The sequence below is a fragment of the Gymnoscopelus braueri genome, assembly GCF_963280865.1.
Source record: "Gymnoscopelus braueri genome assembly, chromosome: 10".
NCBI classification, from domain to species: domain Eukaryota; kingdom Metazoa; phylum Chordata; class Actinopteri; order Myctophiformes; family Myctophidae; genus Gymnoscopelus; species Gymnoscopelus braueri.
The window spans coordinates 26,020,117-26,042,076 of NC_137611.1; the positions used below are offsets into that span (position 1 = coordinate 26,020,117).

At 40.7% G+C, this 21,960-nt stretch overlaps 1 protein-coding gene across 1 annotated transcript in view; it reads left to right on the forward strand.

Moving 5' to 3' along the window:
- Positions 1–9,412: 9,412 nt before the first annotated feature.
- Positions 9,413–21,960, forward strand: part of LOC308093473 (voltage-dependent R-type calcium channel subunit alpha-1E-like) — a gene marked incomplete at its 3' end in the record, with an annotated part of 65,046 nt that continues 52,498 nt past the window's right edge. Inside the window, exons 1-4 of the mRNA XM_080439809.1 lie at positions 9,413–9,534; positions 14,615–14,890; positions 19,054–19,159; positions 19,554–19,693. Of these exons, the coding sequence (XP_080295935.1) occupies positions 9,428–9,534; positions 14,615–14,890; positions 19,054–19,159; positions 19,554–19,693 (629 nt within the window). The 5' untranslated portion in view covers positions 9,413–9,427. The remainder of the gene's footprint in view (positions 9,535–14,614; positions 14,891–19,053; positions 19,160–19,553; positions 19,694–21,960) is intronic.

Sequence of the window (21,960 nt, forward strand, 5' to 3'; positions counted from 1 at the left end):
GGAACTGCAAGCACTTCCTCCTCTGCAATTCAGCCTAGGGAATAATGGGATTGGTTAAGATGAGCATGGCTGACCCCTTAATTAACTGTATATGAACTATCATGGATTCATTTTAATCACACAGAATATTCAACCCTTGTTTTTAATTTTGTAATTGCACCCATGTGACTCTTGGTCTTGGCCTGGAAATGCCGCTTGAAAAAGTACTGTGGTTATAGCTTATATAGGCTGACCAAATAATGATGGGACAGAAAACAAAATAATTGATAATGAACATAGACAGGTGCTACACAATATAGAGCAAAATATTTTATTGCCCTTCGAACATTTTTTAAACTTTCTGTCCATAATAGGGACATTAGAATGTTTGGGAAATCAACTGCATGAGAGCAATGAGCTAGTGCAATTTAAAGTAAATATATTCTAATTTAAAATACAGGGCTCAGATACGATAAGGTTCTGGTAGCTCCATGTGATTCAAATGATTTGCTAATGATTACACCTTTTCATATTCATTTGATGTTCAAAATGTCCATAACTTTATTCACTTAGAATATGGGCTAAACAAGGGCAATGCCAATAACGATGCCACAGTGGATGCTTCTGCAGAAGCTTATCATACTGTAATGACCAGTGGGTTGAAGATTCAAAGGAAGCGCCATGACGACATTTATACAAAAATAGGTTGCAGTCGAATGCTCTAACCAAAACTCAGCTCTTGAGCAACGTCAGGGACGGGGTGCCCACGACACCTACCCCCATTGTTTCATAAACAATTACTCAAATATAAAATAAATTATGATTAAACATAAAACAACATACATGTGCTGGAACATTGTATTTCCCACAGTGTGGTCATTAAGCCAATCCCACATCTTCCCCATACACTTGCAGTCCCTACAGTTGGTCATGTCGACAAGCACGTGTCCCCAGTCACAAGCTGCTTCTTTTCACCTGAGGACAGTGAGGAGTTACACCTGGAGGGCATCACACACAAGGAGGGCTATCCCACCGAGTTCCTCTCCCTGCTGAACAGGCGCCCTGACCAACCTGTAGGTAGGACATCAACAGAGATCATCCTCCCAACCTGCCCCTCAGGTGAGCCACCTGAAAATGTATTTTTCTGTTTACGAAAGAGCTGGAGAGACAGGGAGGCCCTGTTACTGAACAAACGCTCTATAGCAATGATTACTATAAAAAACGTTTAACAAAAAACGTCTTGTTTTAACCAAACTGCAAAGGAATACAAATAAGGACAATCAAGATAAAGGCCCCAGGGGGATCATGTTAGCAGCAGTGGGGGCTATTAAAGTGTGGTTTTATAGAATATGCAAAAGACCAAGTACAGACAGATGCATTTGTATACTGTATACATTTTGCCTTTAAGTTACATTTCCCCTTTTTTTGTGTTATTCTTTTGTTTATTGGCCATGTCCTTGTTCTGGGCTTTAACAGCCACTGGGAAAAAACTCTCTCTGAGCCTAGAGCCCCAGGCTTTGAGACACCTCAAGTGCTTTCCAGATTACATCGTCACAAACAGTCCTTAACCGAAGTGATGACTTTTGTGATCCTTTTTGATCCACTCAAGCACCTGCTGTTGTAACTGCAAAGCTTCTTCCCCCAAACCATCAGAACTCTGAATGCTCACCATATATTGCCCCCAAAACCAACATCTTGAGAGATGAATAGTTCTTTGAATAGTACTGAATGCATCAGCACTTATTCTTTTACCAATGTTGCCTGCTCTCTCTACTTTTTAATGTTTTTTAACGACCAAGCCTCTTTTTAATGTGTCTATTGTTTTTAAATGTGAAGCACCATGAGTTGTGGAGAACGATATTTTGCTCCCCTGTATGCCTAGTGTGTATTGTGGAAGTGACAATAAAAACTGATTCTGATTCTGCAGGGATGGGAGGGAGCTTCCTGTGGTACGCTCAGCCAAACGCTTCTATAGGACTTGTAGATTCCGCTATTTCCATGCCATACAGATCCTGCTATTTCCATACCATACAGATCCTGCTATTTCCATACCATACGGCGGATGGCAGCAGAGTAGAAGGTCTTCAGGACTTTCTGTGACACCTTGAATTTCCTTAACTGTTTGAAGTGACACTGGCGCTCTGTCACCGTCTTTGCTACAGACTCAGTGTGCATTCTCCACCAGATCAGGTCCTTGTGATGTGTGTGCACCTAACTTGCAGTTACTCACTCTATCCACTGGTGCCCCATTGATGAAGAGGGGTGTGAAGACCTCTGCTGTTTCTTACAAAAGCCCTCTCCTCGATTTTTCTGATGTTCTAAAAGAGGCTGTTTTCCTGGCATGACTGTGACAGTGCTGCCTCCTCCTCCATGTAGGCCCTCTCACCATCATTTGATATCATGCCCACCACCACTGTGTCATCAGCAAACTTGATGATGGCATTGGAGCTGTTTCTGGCTACACAGTCATCAGTGTGTATAGGATTTAATATTAAATTGATCTATTGAAGATTCTGACTTTCAAATGTACATATTTTTTGTTTTGATTGTATTGCTGTATTGTTGTATTGTGCTTTCTGCTTTGGCAATGTAAACGTATGTTTTCTCATGCCAATAAAGCCCTTTGAATTGAAATTGAATTGTATAGGGAGTACAGCAGGGGGCTCAGTACCAGTGGTGTAAAGTAACTAAGTACATGTAGGCTACTCAAGTACTGTACTTAAGTAAAATGTTGAGGTATTTTTTACTTTACTGGAGTATTTCAAATTTTCTATACTTTAACTTCTACTCAACTAAAGGCAAATATTGTACTTTTTACTCCACTACAATTATTTGAAAACTTTAGTTAGTTACTTTGTAGATTTTGATTATTATTACAAAACATACATTAACCACTTCAGTGCTATATATACTTTGGCTATTTGAAAATAGGCTATCTACAAGCTCACGTGTTGCAAAGCGACGCGTTGTGAGCGACTCGTGAAATTGGACATGCTGCATAATGAGTACTTTTTTTTTTTTTTTGTACTTATATATTATATATATATTTTGATGCCAATATTTTTGTACTCTTACAATGAATGCCGGACTTTTACTTGTAACAGAGTATTTCTACATTGTGGTATTGATACTTTTACTTAAGTAAGAGATGTATCAGTACTTCTTCCATCACTGCTCAGTACACAAGTGTGGGGCTCTGGTGAGAGGTGTAACTACTACCCACCCTGACTACCTGTGGTCGAGCAGACAGGAAGTCCAGGACCCAGGCACAAATCGCAGGGTTCAGTCCCAGGTCAGCCAGATTGCTGGCCAGACTATATGGCTTGGAAGAGCTGGCAGAGCTGTGATCAATAAATAACATTCTGCCACATCCCCCCTTTGTTGTTGTCTGGGTGGGAGAGGGAGGAATATACCTGGGCATTTATTTTGAAAGTTGCCATCTGAACTTGGCATCTAGGTTCAAGTTGATAGTTAATGTTTTGTTTTGTTTTTATTTACTTCCTTTTTTCTCTCTTCAATAGATATATCTACATATTTCTATGCAATATATTATAGATTGGCTTGTAAAGTGTATTGTTTTAATTTTTACTACAATAATTATTATAATTATTATTCAATATTGTTTGACTATTACTCTAATATAATATTATTATTATTATTATTATTATTATTATTATTATTATTATTATTATTATTATTATTATTATTATTATTATTATTAAATAAAATAAAAAAGAGTGCATTGGGAATTGAATGTTTAACACTTGAGCTGTTAGAATGTTTGCACTGTGAATAAATACAATAATAAGGAGATGTTTTTAATGGAGAAAGATCCTAATCAGAACAAGTCAATTCAATCATAATTTAATCTGGATTAATAGTGGTTTCAGTGCATGACAAGCAAAAGCCTATGCTGTCAATTTAATATCAGCATTTCTCCTGCATAACATTTGCTCAAACTTTCACATTAAGTAAAAAACAAGTAAATTGAAGCACAGTTTTTAATTTCTATTGTCAAAGTAGGCTAAGTATAATTTTCTGGTCTGTGCCACCCAAATTGTCAGACATTGTACCAAATAGCCATATTGATTAGTCTAAAATGACAGTTAGTGCACTCGCTCCTTCTGGATTTTTTGGGGTTAAAACAAAAGTTTTTTTGTGAAAAAGTTAAACATCTATATTCAGATTCAGCTTATTGGTCATTTTTAAATACCATTGGCCTACATTATTTTGTGTCATTGAATGATCTGCCAGGCATTGAGTGGAATTGACTGTAGTCTACCTGCCTCAGTGTCTCAGGTAGCCTAGTGCACCATCTAGTGGTGAATGTAGCCTATAGATCTGAGGAGAATGCTCCTTCTACGCCTTCTCAGGTGAATGACTATTTCCCTACTGACGGTGGCGTCAAATCCCCACGCTAGTGTTGAACATTATTAATCAATTTGATTAAAAAAAAACACATAAATTATGAACAAGAACTTCACGCCCTTCTGGAGAGACTTTACTGGGTGGTGGCGACTGGCGACACGAGGCTATTAGGATAAAACAACCTGTCTGTCAAGTGAAGTTGAAAGATATAAAGTAATCCACTTTATTTTTTTACCAATATCTAACTGTAGCTACTCATGTCACAACACGCCTCTAAATGATTGGGATTATTATTTCCATCATTTTTCTTCTCCATGTCTATTTACGTTCATCGCCGCTAGACTCCTTGGCTCAGAGCCACCCTTCTGTATTTAGCCATACAGTCACATCATCACTCAAGGAATTCATTCAAATCACTAAACTTGGAATGAGAGGCTGAATTTGTCCATCTGATCCGTGGCTCTATTTCGAAATTATGGAGAAAGGCACATCACTCCGAGGTAAAATTGACAAATTGATTCATCCTTTCATTAGCTAAATTGACGTTTTTACTTTACGCTCCATTAATTTTGATCCCCAGAGAGCTTTTTTTTTTTGCAGGTTTGTTTTCGTAATTGTTTTGTCTGATCGGGATGTTATTCAATTGGTTGGGCGCTGGTGAAACAGAACTCTTAGGGAAAACAAACAGCTAAAAATAAATAAATAAAATACCAGTTATAGGAGTTAGATTAATTAGCATTTGTCATGTTTGTAGACACCTCGACGGTTGACACGCACAAATTAGGTGAGGGGTCCTATTTACTCCCCCTGTTGTTTCAGTAGGATAATGTTGTCATTAAAACAGAGGGGGAAATCCATTCGAAAATAGATACCTGTTAACTTCGATTAATGTTATATTTATTTGGCAATGGACAGTAACGTTACTGTAATTTTGAATCAATATGGATTGTGAATGAAGGAATAGGCTAACGCCCAACTGCATACTGTATGTCTAATTCTATTAGTAATGAGGTATTTAGGCAAATCCCAACCTATAATCACTTTGAACTGTCTTCATGGTCATTAATTTTGTAGACAGCAGTGACCTACTCAGGGATCCATCCTATGTCAGTGTAATCTACCCTTTCTTTATGGTGTTGTTTCCAAGTGTGTTGATTCAAGTGCCTCTGAAGTCAGTCAGTCAAAAGCTGGGATCCTATAGTCATAGTGCCTGACATATATCTTCTGACCACTGATAATATAGGGCATACATATAGCCATATAATTGCACCTAATGTAAAATCACTGTACTAAAGCCAGAGGTACCCAATCAGTGGCATAAATGTATTGGCCATTTTGCCAAACAAAGATGTGTGCATTGACCTCGTAGCCTTCCTCTGCTTCAGACTGTCTCTTCCCTGTAGGCGAAGGCAGATATAGACATATATACTGTGTTCTGAACAGGTCTTAAGAGTCCTGCTGCTGATGTGTGAGTCACTGTCATTGCCTCAGCTCTCCCATTCTCTGTCACCATCCTTTCAGCTCCAGCTCAATGGAAATGGCCTTGTTTCCTCTGCTTCAGACCGCTTTGTGTTAAACTCCTGCTTTGCAGCCTTGTCAAACCCCCCACCACCACACACACACACACACAGACAAAAACTCATATTAGCTGCTGTATTCAAGAATTTGCTAACAATACATGCCAAAAAAATGAGGAACAGATTGATCTGTCAGTTAAATCCATATAGGTGTCAGGTGGTGCCATCACAAATATGCAGTTTTTTATTTTGTTTTGTACATCCACAAAAAGGTGTGCTTCTTCTATTGAAAAAAATGCTGCTGACAAGGGCAGTCATCAAGAACATCATTAAGACAGCTTTAAAGTTGAGTTTCACTTTGAACATAAACTGAACTATCAACCAGCAAAATGTTTTTTTTTTAATTAATTCATGTATATTCTGTGAATCTGTCAATCCATCCTCCATTCAACATCTCTTCTCTTGTAATTCTCGGATTCCCTCCATTTGGTATGGGCTAGTTAGCACTTAGCAGGGGAACCAAAATAGCTACAGCATACAACTGTTGATAGAATAACAGTTACTCAGCTGCTCGAGATGGACGGCCAGATACTTGGCATACATCACTAGACCACTAGATATTGCCAATTATTTTAATAATTATTTCATCGATAAAGTGGAGAAGCTAAGGCAGGGAATGCCAAAATCTAGCTGCGAGTCGTCCTATGTTAATATTAGAGAACGTATTATGAAAAATAAAATGTGCACCTTTGAGCTGGGTAAAGTTAGGACAGAAGAGGTGGAAAAGTTATTGTTGGCAATCAATAATGATAAACCACCAGGTATTGATAACTTAGACGGTCAGCTATTAAAGAATGTAGCCAAGTTCATTGCTGCACCTATCTGTCATATTTTTAACATGAGTCTGGAAGGTACATGCCCGCACATCTGGAAAGTAGACAAAGTTATTCCACTCCCAAAAAATGGCTTTAACAGCAGACCAATAAGCCTGTCACCAGTTCTAAACAAACTACTAGAAAAATGTATATTCAATCAAATACATTTTTTTCTGTTAACAGTCTGATGAGTGAGTATCAACATGCGTATAGAGAAGGTCACTCAACAGCCACAGCACTGACACAAATGACAGATCAATGGATGAAAGAGATTGATGTGAAGAAAATGGTGGGAGCAGTACTATTAGACTATAGCGCTGCCTTTGATTTGATAGACCATAGAATTTTACTCGACAAATTGGAGTGCTATGGTTTTGCCCCAAAGGCGATATCATGGCTAGAAAGCTATCTATATAACAGAACTCAGAGTGTATACTTTAATGGCAGTATCTCTAGTGCTAGATGTGTTGAGAGTGGAATTCCACAAGGAAGTTCACTAGGTCCTTTACTCTTTTCAATCTTTACAAATGATTTTCCATTAGCTCTTGAAAAAGCACAAGTCTCTATGTACTCGGATGACACGACAATATATACACAGGCCACAATCGGTGAGATAACTGAGATTTTTAACAAAGAACTGAAAACAGTAATGGAATGGGTGACCAGCAACAAATTAGTGCTCAACATTCAAAAAACGAAAAGTATTGTATTTGGCACAAATTACGTACTAAGGTCTAAACCGCAGGTGAATCTGATGCTGAATAATGTAGAGGTTGAGCAGGTGGAGGAAACAAAGCTCCTGGGACTCATCCTAGTGAACAATTTATCATGGACGAGACACATAGATTCAGTGGTGGCAAAGATGGGGAGGAATATATCTGTCATCAAGAGGTGCTCAGTGTTTTTACCACCGGAACTGACAAAACAAGTCATTGAGACTCTAGTCCTTTCACAACTGGACTACTGCTCAATGATCTGGTCAGGGGCAAACAAGAGGGACCTGGGAAAGCTGCAACTAGTTCAAAACAGAGCAGCTCAGCTTGCCCTTGGTGTACACCAAGGCATAATGTAAACAAAATACATGTCAAGCTCTCCTGGACAATAGTCACGGAGAGGCTGATGGTATCACTCATTGTCTTTTTGAGAAACATAAATGAGCTGAAACATCCAACCTGTCTATATAAGCAACTTACACCTAGCTCTAAAATCCATACGTATAAGACGAGACATGTCACAAGAGGTTGCTATCAAATCCCTAAAGCCAAAACAGAGTCTATGAAGAGCACAGTGCTGTATAGAGCCATGGCTGCATGGAACACACTGCCAGATCAGATTTCTAAAGAAAAAACTAAAGCAAGCTTCAAAAGACGATTGAAGAGGCATCTAGAAGCCCAAAGATTGTAATTACACAAGCAGCAGACAGGTTATGGTAAACATACAGCAGCATACCCATTCATATAGGGTTTTTATTCTATTTTATTCTACTTTATTCTACTTTTATCGCTAACACAGACACACACGCATCCTTTCACAGTTATGATTAGGATTGTATTTGTTTAGTTTGTTTTTACTTTAAAAGAAGCAAAGGGAGACATCTGTAAAATTACTATTAGTATTATTGTTTTCTTTTAATTTTTCTTTCCAAGGAAATGGGGAATCAGAAAATAAGCTGTATGTGATGGTTGATATGAAAGTCACTGTTTGAAGGAAAATTGACGCTGTACACTATTTGTATCATTGTCCTGTAATGTACTGTCGAATGTCATGTTTTATGTTAATTGTGGACCCCAGGAAGATTAGCTGTTGTTATGCACCAGCTAATGGGGATCCTAATAAACTCATAAACTCATAAACTCGTAAACTCATACTGTACATTCAAATAGTGAATTGAGGGGCACCATAGCTGAATGGATAGAGAGGCTGTCTGGGGAAACAGAAGGTCCCCGGTTTGCCTCCCAGCCCTGGCTATGTGTCTAAGTGTCCCTGAGCAAGACACATACTGCAACCCCTAAGCCCTAACTGCTCCTCCCTGAGCGCTCATCATAACCATCTGAACAGACATCAGCTGGGTTGAGCTGAAACGTAACATCCCCCGTGCGACTACAAAGGTTCATTTCCCTATTATAGTGGAGACATTTGACCATATATTTTCTGTCAGTAACCCCAAAAGCAGAGGCTGATTGGAGGCAAAACGTTCCCCTGTCATCCTTTGTTTTGGATTGAAGGTCAACGGATGTCTGAGCGATGGGGGAAAAACAGCCATTTTATTTTTACAGTAATTAATTGAGTGTTTCTCTTTACCCCTCACAGCATTATGGTGAACCTGGCACCTACCAAACTATTCACCCTCTCCAGCAGCCAAACTCTGCAGAGATGCTCACCAGTTCAGACCAATCTCTCTCTCTCACAACTGACCCTTGCAACTCAGGCAGGTCCGGTCCAAGGGGGGCAGCTGGACAAATCCACGTCCGTTCCTCCCTGTCCCTCCCTGAGCCCGAGGCCTGGCCGACTCCCAGCTCCACTGCACGTCATGGCCTGGCCCAAGGGTCTCGTTCCAACTCCTTGCAGGTCCCTCGTGCTCTAGACGAGTACCTGGCACTGCCACCCAGGGCTGCTAGCTTTGATTTGCACTATGGAAGGGACGACGGCTCTTCTGCGCCAAGCTCGGCCTCCGTGAGCCCCCACAGCATGCACAGCAGGCGACGGGGGGGACTCGTGGACCAGAAGGATGTGTGCATGGCCCATCAGGCCCACAAGATCCTGTGCACTCCACAGGCCCGGAGGAAAGAGTGGGAGTAAGTACAAACAGGACGGTGGAGGCTTAATTCTTGTCCATGGGTAAATGTGAAGAAGGCGTGGTTTAGTTTTAATAATTGCACTGAACTGGCAACTAAAGAAATTCCCACTGCTTTAAATTGATGTTACCTACCAGTTGCTTTGACTATGGTATTTCTTGTTGTTGTTTTATGCATGCGTTGGTGTGTTCGCTGATCAGTCATGCTGATACGCATTATTAATGGTGACGCTAAGTACACTTGCATGTGGAACTTTGAACCCTGGAGCCACATCGCTCTGATTATCCGGTTACCATCACTTGAATGTGGAGTGGCACTCCATCACTGTAGTCCCCCCACCCCCTACTCTTCACTGCTTACACCCCTGTCCATCTTCTCCTAGTGTACCTCCACACTCTCCACTCTTCTCTTGATTGATGTATTGTTCCTCTCTCTTCGCTTCTCTCTCCTCTTACCTGTTACTCTTACATATGCACACATACAGTCTGTACAGTCACACACACATACACACACACACACACACACACACACACACACACACACACACACACACACACACACACACACACACACACACACACACACACACACACACACACACACACACACACACACACACACACACACACACACTTATACAGTAACGCTGTACATGCTGTCTTACTGTATGTTCCGCTTCCATACTCATGCACATCTCCAGCGACTCATTCAGCACACGTTACATCGAAAAAGAAAGATCGGTTGGTGGTGCCTCTGTCTATGAAGTACAGTAGTGGTTGATGAATGAGCTTGGCCATCAGAAAGCCTAGAAACAGGATTTTTCATTAAAACATGTATTGAGTCCATATGTCCATTAGGGGATGCTACAGAATCAAACTACAGTAATCAGTCAAATAACACAGAACAATCTAAATGTGAAGACCTTCTTCAGCTATACAAAAGGCCATGTGTTGCTTTGGCTTGAATGATGCTCATTGCTCAACATGTATTATGCATGCCGGTATGATATGGAAATGGAATTTTGTTATACTGACAAAACATTAAAAGCTAGTGTAGTTTGTGTAGTATTACAGTATTATATAACATTACTGTTGAGTTTAAGAAATGCTTGCTTTGCAGCCTTTGAGGTTAATTTCAGCATTGCTTGGCTAACACAAAGTATTGAAGAAGGCACATCTATAATTTCATATAGCTATTGCTTATTTTAGTAAAATGTAGGGTTATCAAAATCACCATGATGTATGTAAATGTTAGTTGTTAGTCGGCTCAAACTGACATAACTCGGTGTGTCTGTTGCTAGGGAACAGAGAGTAAGATAAAAACCACTTAAAACCACTCCAATCAATGGGGTGAAAGCCTGTCGGCAATTACATAAATGCTCTTTTTGAGTTATGGTGATAAGTACACCCATTAAAGCTTTAACTCACAGAACATGTCACCCATAACTCTGCTTCGCCAGTATTCTACTGTATTTCTGATACAGTATGCCTTTCTGGACTGAGAACGCTGCATGCTCCATATTACCTTGAGGGAAAGGTTGTCATCTCTTTGTGTCATTTATGGCATCAGAAACAGGCATTTTACTTAAAACCACAATAACCCTTTGAGACAAATGTATACTTTGTTGTATGACCACATCACTTATCCAAAGATAACTGGTTTTCAACTATAAAATATAAAGTGATGCATCGTACGACAAAGTAATTAGGCCTGACCCCTCCGGCTGAGTTTGCCTTATTCCAGGTAACTTGTTAAATGCTTAATTTTAAATTGGTAGGAGGAGATTGTATCATACTTTGATTGGCTTTTCCTACATTTTACCCTCTGATAGACCATCCAAACATGTCACGCTGCCATCTGAGTAGGCTGCATGGAGAGCTGAACATACTGTAATGTCATTACAAAAACCTGTAATCATCATTGCAGTGATTGCTTTGAAATGGACTAGCGTACATCTGCACTACTCTGGTAGTAGATGTACAGTACAATATGCTGAAGCAGAGATGGCTGGAAATAACGCTGGATTCCTGCAACTTGTTCCTTGAAATTGTCCATTTGCAGCCTTTATTCACACAGAGTGAATCCTTGACACAGTGTGCTAGGAGCACAGTTACCCTGAGGTAGGGGGAGGTGTGTGTGTGTGTGTGTGTGTGTGTGTGTGTGTGTGTGTGTGTGTGTGTGTGTGTGTGTGTGTGTGTGTGTGTGTGTGTGTGTGTGTGTGTGTGTGTGTGTGTGAGTGTGTGTGTGTGTGTGTGTGAGTGAGAGAGAGAGAGAGAGAGAGCGTGTGCGCACGCATGTGTGTGTGTGTGTGTGTGTGTGTGTGTGTGTGCGTGTGTGTGTGTGTGTGTGTGTGTGTGTGTGTGTGTGTGTGTGTGTGTGTGGGAAGTCATCTTTCTGCTGTAGGAAGAAGAGGATGCTCTGTTGTGCAACATGACTTTTGTTGGCAAAATGAAATGAAAAGAACAGAGCAGAAATGCAATGCTATGTCGCTATGGAAACAACTGTTGAGAGAGAGAGAGAGAGAGAGAGAGAGAGAGAGAGAGAGAGAGAGAGAGAGAGAGAGAGAGAGAGAGAGAGAGAGAGAGAGAGAGAGAGAATGTAATGTGATGTAGAAATTGACATTTTTTTTCACTGGACAACCATCATAGATCTCTCTCTGGAGGGGCTTGTGTTCAGTGGAAACAAACACTTGTTCAGTGGAAACAAGTGAACGATACAACACAGAGCTTATGAAAGAAAAATCGTTCATGTAAGCATAATACTAACCCTGTCATCAGTTTACCTGCAGTGCACCAATAATCAGAACAATGTACTCATGGTCATGACTCATGATGACTACATACCATTATGTCCAAATGTATGATGCAGATGACCAATGTGTTATATATAGCATCAGGTCATTGTTCCGGTCGTATTACATAAACTGATACAGGGGTTTGTTACACAAAGAGTAGGAGGGGGAGGGAACAGAATCAGAGCGTGAAGTTTGGAGGCTCAGCATGCTCACTTATTCACATTAAATTGACTTTTTCTTCCAGGTGATTGTTTTCTTGTTTACGTAGTGTCAGCCTCACCTTAATCTCTTGGCTGATTTCAAAATACTCATCTGTGGTATTTTGGAGATGCCCTCATTGTGTAGTACACAGCTAGACATTCACAGAGCTGCAGCCATATACTTTGGTACTGTATATGCTTATACTTATATTAAAAATAAGCCAAATTCTTTGATGAATTATGAGCTTGTAGTTTCACTATATGCACTATACGCTGTGCGACAAAATATATATATTCAGTATATTATTGATAGTAGACGTTACACAACATAGGATAAACTGGTTGGTTTGTTGCTACAAGTTTTTGTATTTTACATCAGTCAAAAAATATGATTTTCTGTGATGCTCACCGTTGGGTCTAAAGTGGAAATCTGAGGATATACAGTATATAGACCTCTGTCTGCTCTAAGGGGAAGAAGGCAGCAGATGGAGAGAGGAAGTCCAGTTCCCTAATGAGGTCTTGCTCACCTTGAGTGTGTGAAACCCTTCCTGTCTGTCTGTCTGTCTGTCTGTCTGTCTGTCTGTCTGTCTGTCTGTCTGTCTGTCTGTCTGTCTGTCTGTCTGTCTGTCTGTCTGTCTGTCTGTCTGTCTGTCTGTCTGTCTGTCTGTCTGTCTGTCTGTGTGTGTGTGTGTGTGTGTGTGTGTGTGTGTGTGTGTGTGTGTGTGTGTGTGTGTGTGTGTGTGTGTGTGTGTGTGTGTGTGTGTGTGTGTGTGTCTCTCTCTCTCTCTCTCTCTCTCTCTCTCTCTCTCTCTCTCTCTCTCTCTCTCTCTCTCTCTCTCTCTCTCTCTCTCTCAAAAAGGGAGCAGCCCTTAGATCTGTTTCATGGCCTATTTTTACTTCTGACTTTTACTCCAATATTAGCACAATGACCCAGTTTTAGAATATTTTAATAGTACCATGGCTGTCTGTCTTCACTAATAACAGTAGTCCATCCATAGTATCAAACTGTGGTCCATGTGTTATGAGGACATTAGATTAAGTAATATACCTTGGTCATGGGAATTGTTATAACATTTCCTGAGGCATGTTACCCCTGTCTGTAGTTTAATGCATTTTTACATCGCTCTCTCTCTCGTTGACTTCCATCCATGGTTCAAGTAGGCCTACATAATAGATTTTTAATAACATAGCCTATGCTAGGCTTATTCAGAGACCAAACTTTGGGGGGATTTTTTCTTTTAAATTTGATGTGTTCTTAAAATATACACAGGCCTATAGGCTATGTTCCCCTAGCCCTACATTTTCAAACAGCCATCGTGAAACACCACGTGGGAGGGTGCTGCTGCTGCCTCAACTGTGCCTACTAGTTGGCGTTATGTGCTGCCTAATTTTCAGCAAGGTGATAACATTGAAAGATGACAGTAGGCCTATTCCATGCAAGCTATTCGCCTGCCTCACACTTTAGATTGTTGGTGTGAAAATTAATTAATTAAATTGGGCTCATTCTTTCAACGTGATCTTCCTGTTTCCTGCGTCCTGTCCACTAAAGTTTGCGAAGACTTCGGATAGTGTTTTTTTTTTTATGAACAGCGGTTTTTTTTGCAGTTTTAGCTCTCATGCTACCGAGTGCCGACTGATTTTTTATTTTTAAATAATTTTATGCAGACCTCGCAAGGAAATTGTTGGATAAACTCGATGGATATTTCACCGTGCATCTGGTGGTCGTGATGCGCATACATTAAAACTTGCCGAGAGCTCTGCGCGCGGCGGCTCTCCCAGTCCGAACAGATGGAATGAAAGAGATAGTCTGTGCAGCCGAATCCTCAGAGGTAGATGGATGTTTCATATGTCCTTTGGTACAACAATTGATTGTAGCCTATTATACATGTGGTTCCTGACGGATACGGATTTATACGCCACCGCAACTTTGGGGAATCGTATTTGCATTCAAACAGGTTGGCTGGATTGCTGAAAAGTGGATGTTTTATTCTTCTCAGCGCGTCAGATTTTTCACCATTCGCCTCCTTTCGTGGCGGATTAAAAACATTGAACCAGTGCTGTCATCCTAAACCCGATTTTCTTCTAGAATGGCTCGTTTCGGAGACGAGCTCGCTCCGAGCAGCACGATGGACTCCGGAGACGGGGATGCGGAGCGCGGTGGAGACGGCCAGGACGCGGAAGCCGCCGGGTCCTTGATACAAGCCAAGGCGCAGAGGGCTCGAACCATGGCCATGTACAACCCCGTCGTTCACCGACAGAACTGTCTCACCGTCAACAGGTCGCTCTTCATATTTGCGGAGAACAACATCATTAGGAAATGTGCGAGGAGATTCATCGAGTGGCCATATCCTTTCCACATAATGTGTATGTAGGCTGTACAGGAGGCCGTGACCCCCCAAAATAATCATATTTGAACTGGGGACCCCCCACCCTGACAAGCACTTGAAATGTAGGAGTTGAGCCATTAGATTTTGTTTGGCTAGGTTCCACAGATAAATATTGTGAAAATAGCTGATCTACAAGCTCGCAAGGCCTCGCAATGTGAGGCGTTGTGAGGCAATGTTTGCCTCTTTCTTATATTATTTGATAATTTGGCCAATGTTTGACCAGTTTTTATAGTATAGTTTGTTGATTACGTTTGATGCAGTAATGGTCTTTGTCTTTTCTTTCTTTTTTTGAGGTATCAAAAGGTCTTAAAAGTTCTTCTTCACTGTCATCATGGGGACCCCCCCAAAATCATGTGGGGGGTCCCGACCCACAGGTTGAGAACCACTGGCCTATACAAGTTAAAAGCAGTTGGCATTTATCCTGGTTAATCTGTGTGAATATATGTTCATCCCTTGTACTACTACTAGATACTACTGTATACTGTAGATACTGCTGTTAGGAAATCCCCTGACAGACTAGCACCACGGACAGCTCCCGGGTAATGGCTGCTGTAATTCAAAGATTTTCACTTGATCTCTGGGCTGTATTTACATTCCTTAATAAATAGCAGTGGAAAGTAATTAAGTACATTTACTTAAGTACTGTACTCAAGTACACTTTTGAGGATATTTTACTTATCTGGAGTATTTCCAATTGTCTATACTTTTACTTCTACTCCACTACATCTCGGAGGCAAATATTGTACTTTTACTCCACTACAATTATTTGAAAACTTCAGTTACTAGTTACTTTGCAGTTATACATTATTTTATTAAAAACATACATTAACCACTTTAGCCCTATTTTATACATAGGCTATTTGAAAATAGCCGATCTACAAGCTCACAACGCGTCGCAATGCATTGTGAGCTTGTTGATTGGCTATTTTCAAGATCGGCTTGTAGATCGGCTATTTTCAAACATTTTAGTACTTTTACTTTGGGTACTTTAAGTGCATTTTCATACCAATACTTTTGCACTTTTACTTAAGTAAATTTTGAATTCCGGACTTTTACTTGTAATGGAGTAGCCTATTTCTATATTGCAGTATTGATACTTTTACTTAAGTAAAACATCTGACTACTTTTTCCACCACTGATAAATAGAAGTGATAATTTGGTCCTTTTGTAACACCTGGCATCAGAAAAGGATCCCATAGAACTTCTCCTGAGTTCAGGGTCATTTAAGTTTTTTTTTTATTATAAGTAGGTCTACTGTAAAATATATTGGTGTTGCTATCCACATTCCCGGCACTTGCTTATTTGCATATTATTCTATACTTTTAGGGCATTAGTTCAGGGAGAACATAACTCTTTGATATATACAGTACCATACCTATGGCATACTGGTTGAATACTGTAAAGTAACAAAAGAATGAGTCAAGGCAGCATAACTCAAACATTTCTTTTCTTATGACTTTGTGGGCTTGCTGCAGTTTATGCTTTAGTGTAAGGCAGGAGGTTAGCATGTGGCGATCTGGTTGCTGTGTGGGTGGGATGTAGGCACATCTATGCTGCCTCAGAGCTCATTGGAATATGAACCTGGCCATGAGTAGGTGTTAGTACAAAATAGACTATCTGCTTGTTGCTTTCCGCTGTAGAAATTACCACCCAAGTCTGCAGTTTTGACTGCAAAGGGGAGTTTATTCCAGAGTTTGGGAGCCAGGAGGGAGAAGAGTGGACCGTTGTCCAGGGTGTTTAGGGAAGGCTCGGACAGCATGCCATTATTAACTGATCTAAGTTGAGCGGGAAGGGTTGTAAGGGTTGTAGGTTGTCTTGAAGGTTGCCATGCCTTTGGTTGCTTTGTAGGCCAGCATCAGTGTTTTGCACTGGGTGCGAGCAGCAACCGGAAGCCAATGAAGAGAGTGGAACATGTACATGTTAAGGTTTCCTTTTGGGTTGTATAGCAAAATCCATAATAATTCATAATTTCAATGATATGTCACCCACAGGCTCTGTGGCCGTTAGGGGGTTAGGCAAATGGTAAAGATGAGCTGACCACTGACAGACACTAGCATCACACAAGCAGGGTTGTGTGATTTTGCAGCAGTGAGCTGAGGCACATTGTGGGTTCAGAAGCATGGCATGTCAACATACTTTCTGTCTGAGTCACCTGGTCTCTGCAAAATGGGACAACCTGCTGAGAAAATTCTAACAAACTCATAGATGATGGTAATGGTGGTACCAAATCATGTGTTTGTGTTTATCTTTGGTACTGTTTTGAAACAACTTTAAAAAAAAATTGTTTCCTATGTTTCAATCTGATTTTGGCAGTCTCAGTCACTGTGAGCTCCAGATGCTCTATCTCAGCTGTCCTATTTGAGTTAGTGACACCATTTTCACTCAAGGCGAGAAAATTAATAATGAAGGAGAAATGGCCTTATAGGCCTTTAGATGATTGAGGAGGCACATACACACACATACTATGTACGGTATATACATGTATATATGTACAGTATATACATGTACACACACACACACACACACACACACACACACACACACACACACACACACACACACACACACACACACACACACACACACACACACACACACACACACACACACACACTGGAATCCAGTCATGTTTTTAATTATACAAGTTTGAGAAATCATCTCCTACTAAACATGTCCCAAATATGAAAGTGACTTTAGAACACTGCATCACTCCTTCACTCCATCTCTCCCTCACTCTCTCATTACATCACTCCATTGCTCCATTACTCCCTCACCCCCCTATACTCTGTCACTCCTCACTCCATTACTCTACTCCTTTACTCATTCACTCCATCACGCCATCACCTATCAGACCCTCACTCCCTTTTTTTAAAATGTATTTGCACTATAAAAAGGGTTAGAAATAAGTACAGGTGTAAGCCCCTATAGGGCTTATACAAAGTTCTCACCTAAAATAAAAATTAAAACAAGTAAGTGAGTTGAACAATAATACCCAAACATTAAACAAGACAAACAACAAGTACTGGGTGAGAAGTTGTGTGTGTGTGTGTGTGTGTGTGTGTGTGTGTGTGTGTGTGTGTGTGTGTGTGTGTGTGTGTGTGTGTGTGTGCGTGCGTGCGTGCGTGCGTGCGTGCGTGCGTGCGTGCGTGTGTGCATAAATAGGTCTGCATTATGGTACAAGCACTCCATCACTACTGTACATCACTCCAGTACTCTCACTCATCACTCTTTCACCCCATCACTCCCTCACCCCATTATATCACTCTCTCACTCCTTCACTCCAATATATCACTCCAGCACTACATCACCACTCCCTCACTTTGTCACTCCCTCACTCCTTCACACACACAATCACTCCCTCACTCCACCACTCTCATATTCTTATATAAAGCACTTTTAAAAGCCAAGGTTGCCATGGATACTGCTTTCCCTCCAACAGATTGCTTCCAATGCCAGGAAATACAAGCCATTCCATAATTCTCCCATCGCTTAAATCATCCATCCATCTAATTGTCTTTCTGTTTCCTTGTTTCCTCATGCTTCCATTGCGCGAAGAATTAATATAAATCATACACACTTCACAGCAGGGGTCTTCAACATTTTTCAGCCCAAGGACCCCTTAGCTGAGAGAGAGATGAAGCAGGGACCCCCCCCTCTACATATTGTATACAATTGTGTTGCACATTAAACGTTTTCAATGGATTTCATAGATAGCTTCATAGACTTCAGTGTTGTGTAAATTAATGTTTTTTGATTACAGTAATATGTTGGATTCATGTTAATGTGTTTCAGACATCATGATCTGCTATTTTCGGCTAATGTTCCCCTCAGAATAGGGATGCAAGGTGGTTAATGTAAAAATGGTTAATGTAAAAAAAAATCCTGCATTATCACACAGAGATTTGGTGTGATTTTTTAGACACAAATGAAAACTACAAAAAACACAAGCATAAGCATACGTTATTTCCTTCTCTACTCATTCCACCATGTTAGTAATCAATCATCATAATCAGTTCTCTAGGTCTGGGCATCTTTCAAAAATAATGTTCTCACGTAATTATGTCCTCATGTTTTTTCCACGGGAAGTGTGTGTTTTGCCCTTTGACAAAAGTGCTTTCCTTAACTTTGTGGCCCATACACCGTTTGAATACATGATCCTGGCCACCATCACAGCAAACTGCGTTGTCCTGGCCCTGGAGCAGCACCTCCCCGGAGAGGATAAAACACCCATGGCCAAGAGATTGGTGAGCACCCAGTCTGTCTCATCTACATTCCTTACAGCGGATTTACAGGCTACTTTGTCGTACGACAGTGTCACATTCCCAAAAGGTCGATCTACAAGCTCGCAACGCATTGCAATCCAACGTGTTGTAAGCTTGTAGATACACTATTTTCAGCATGCGACACTGTCATATGATGAAGTATAAAGCTTTACACATACAGTATGCTGTGTATACAGCAAATCCCTCAGTCCTAAATTAATATGAGAGCGTAAAGATTTACTTGTAAGTGTACATTTTTACAACACTGGGGGCTTTGCTGTGTATTGGCCATAAATGTATGTATGTATGTTGAATGACCAGTTCAGCAGATAAAACTCCAAACTATTAATGTGTTCATGTGCATGTCATCCTGCAGGAGAAGACAGAGCCATATTTCATTGGAATCTTCTGCTTTGAAGCAGGGATAAAACTGTTGGCCCTGGGGTTTGTGTTCCATAAAGGCTCGTACCTGAGGAACGGCTGGAATGTGATGGACTTCATAGTAGTGCTCAGCGGGTGAGTGATACACATTGTAAAATCCGAGAGTTCATTTAAATCCGAGAGTGTACAAAGGGACCCTTCACTGTGAAGCCCGCCTCCTGTCTGGCCTATTTGTGTCAAAATAGAACATTTGGATGAGACCTACAATGTTGGTGCATTACAGACAGTGTGTGGTTCTGCTTCTATCAATTACATGTTCTGGTTTTATTTACCCGGCACCCATTATGCATCAACCGTATGAAAGGGAATCTTCATTTTTGAAATAGTACCAGTCCCAACAGAGCAAACCTTTATCCGTCTTGTACCTTAGACAGCCTAAAGATTGAAGGTTTCAGGTCATTCTCATTAGTGGTTGATTTTATTAAAACTGCATTTGTGACCTGTTGTACAAGAATGAGTCAGATTTGACAAAAATCACCTTTTGTGTTATATGCATTCAAAGTGTGGGGAGATTCCTTGAAGCCAATATATTTTTTACATTCCAAATGAAAACAATGATAGTCACATAAGAGTAGTGGCATAAGATGAAGCCCTGTTACACAGCCAAAGCTGCTATGGATTTGTGTTTTAAGTGTTTTTGTTTTGTTTTGTTTCCTTCTTTATTATGATAGGATAGTAGAGAGATAGGAAATTGAAGGCAGAGAGGGGTAAGGACATGCTACACATGTCTCAGCTGGTATGTGACGTACTATCTGTTTCCGCCTCATGGAAATGTATCGATGTTGCAAACAAATAAGCCTATCCACAAGTGTTGCTGATACATCGCTTGGAACAGACTGAAACGGAGAATATCCAATTCATGTGTGAATCGCCATTATCTCATTACCTTCTGTACCATATACTCTGCTTTTATATCACCTTATATTTCCATGCTTCAAAACCTCATTGATAATTTTTTCAGCAATTTGTCAGCAATATCTGCAAATTGCAAAGCTTGATTTATACTTACTTGCAATCTGATCGCGTTGTGAGTTTGTAGATCTACTAATTAGGGCGCATGACGCGATGCGCAACCAAATATAACTCAGTGTTAAATTCCAGAGCTTTTGCATCATCTGGCTGATTTCAGTATAGAGCAGAGCTGTGCAGCACATTCAGCCATTGAAACCACACAGCCGATGGAGAAAATGTGTATTTCCATGGCATAGTCAGTCTTTGCAGCCAGCAGATAGGTGGGTGGATAAGTGGATTGGCAGTTGTGTCTAAAACCTGCTTCAGTTCGCCCCCGGGACCTCTGTGAATTAAATGTGAATGCAGCCCTGAGGATTTTATGCAAAAGGAGAGAGACAGGATGAGTAGCTGGGGAGAATGAGGAGAGAAAGAGACAGAAAGACAACGAGAGAAAATGGGGGGAGGGAGAAAGGAGATGGAGGCAGATGACTGTAAACATAATGAGGCTGTTCTTTTGTTCCTCTTAGGGCCAGGTTGATATGTATATGCTTAGAATACAATGAATGTATTTGTCACGCAGAAGCTAATCATTATTAACTTGAGTGTACTGCATACAGTATGGCTAAGCGTACACTATTCAGGGAAGATTGCTGTTGGCATGTTGACATCTCATCTCAACCTGACTCCCACATCACCCACCCCCCCACCCCCCTCGCTCTCTCTCTCTCTCGCTCTCTCTCGCCCGCTCTCTCACCCCTTTTCTCCTTGTTTTTTTCCTGGAGGACTCTCTCTCCTTCTCTTTCTCTCTCTCTGTCTCTTCCTCTGACAGAATGCTCTTACATAAAAGGGACTTAAGCATCGTGTTGACAGAGCATTTAGCACAGGCCCAAGGTGAACAGCTGTTGCAGCGTTTTGTGACAGGTTTCGTTGTAACCCACTGGGTCACAATGTTTACTAATTTTAATGAGGGCACAACTGACTGACAGAAAAATAGATGTAATCAACAAAGGGACCTCAGTAAGAGCTGTTCTATTATCAATGCTACATTCATTAGGTTTTATTTTAGTCTGCCACATTGGGTTTAACATGGCACCTGTCAAATTTTGGGGGGGATTAAAGGTTTCTAGATTATGTAAGCGTTGTTACAAATTCTTCATTAAAATCAGTGGCTTGTAAGGTACAAGCCACTGCTTGTAAGGTAACAATGTTAACAAGGTTTTTGTGTAATCCAGAGTGCCACTGTGAAACCTTTATGTACCACTTAGAGAAATAACAAACTACATTTGAAAATGTCAAGGGATCCCTTGAAGCAGTTTACCGTCACTGGCAAATGTAAAACATTGTTAATTCAAATATTTAGGTTACACTGCGATTGCTAGAATGCAAATATA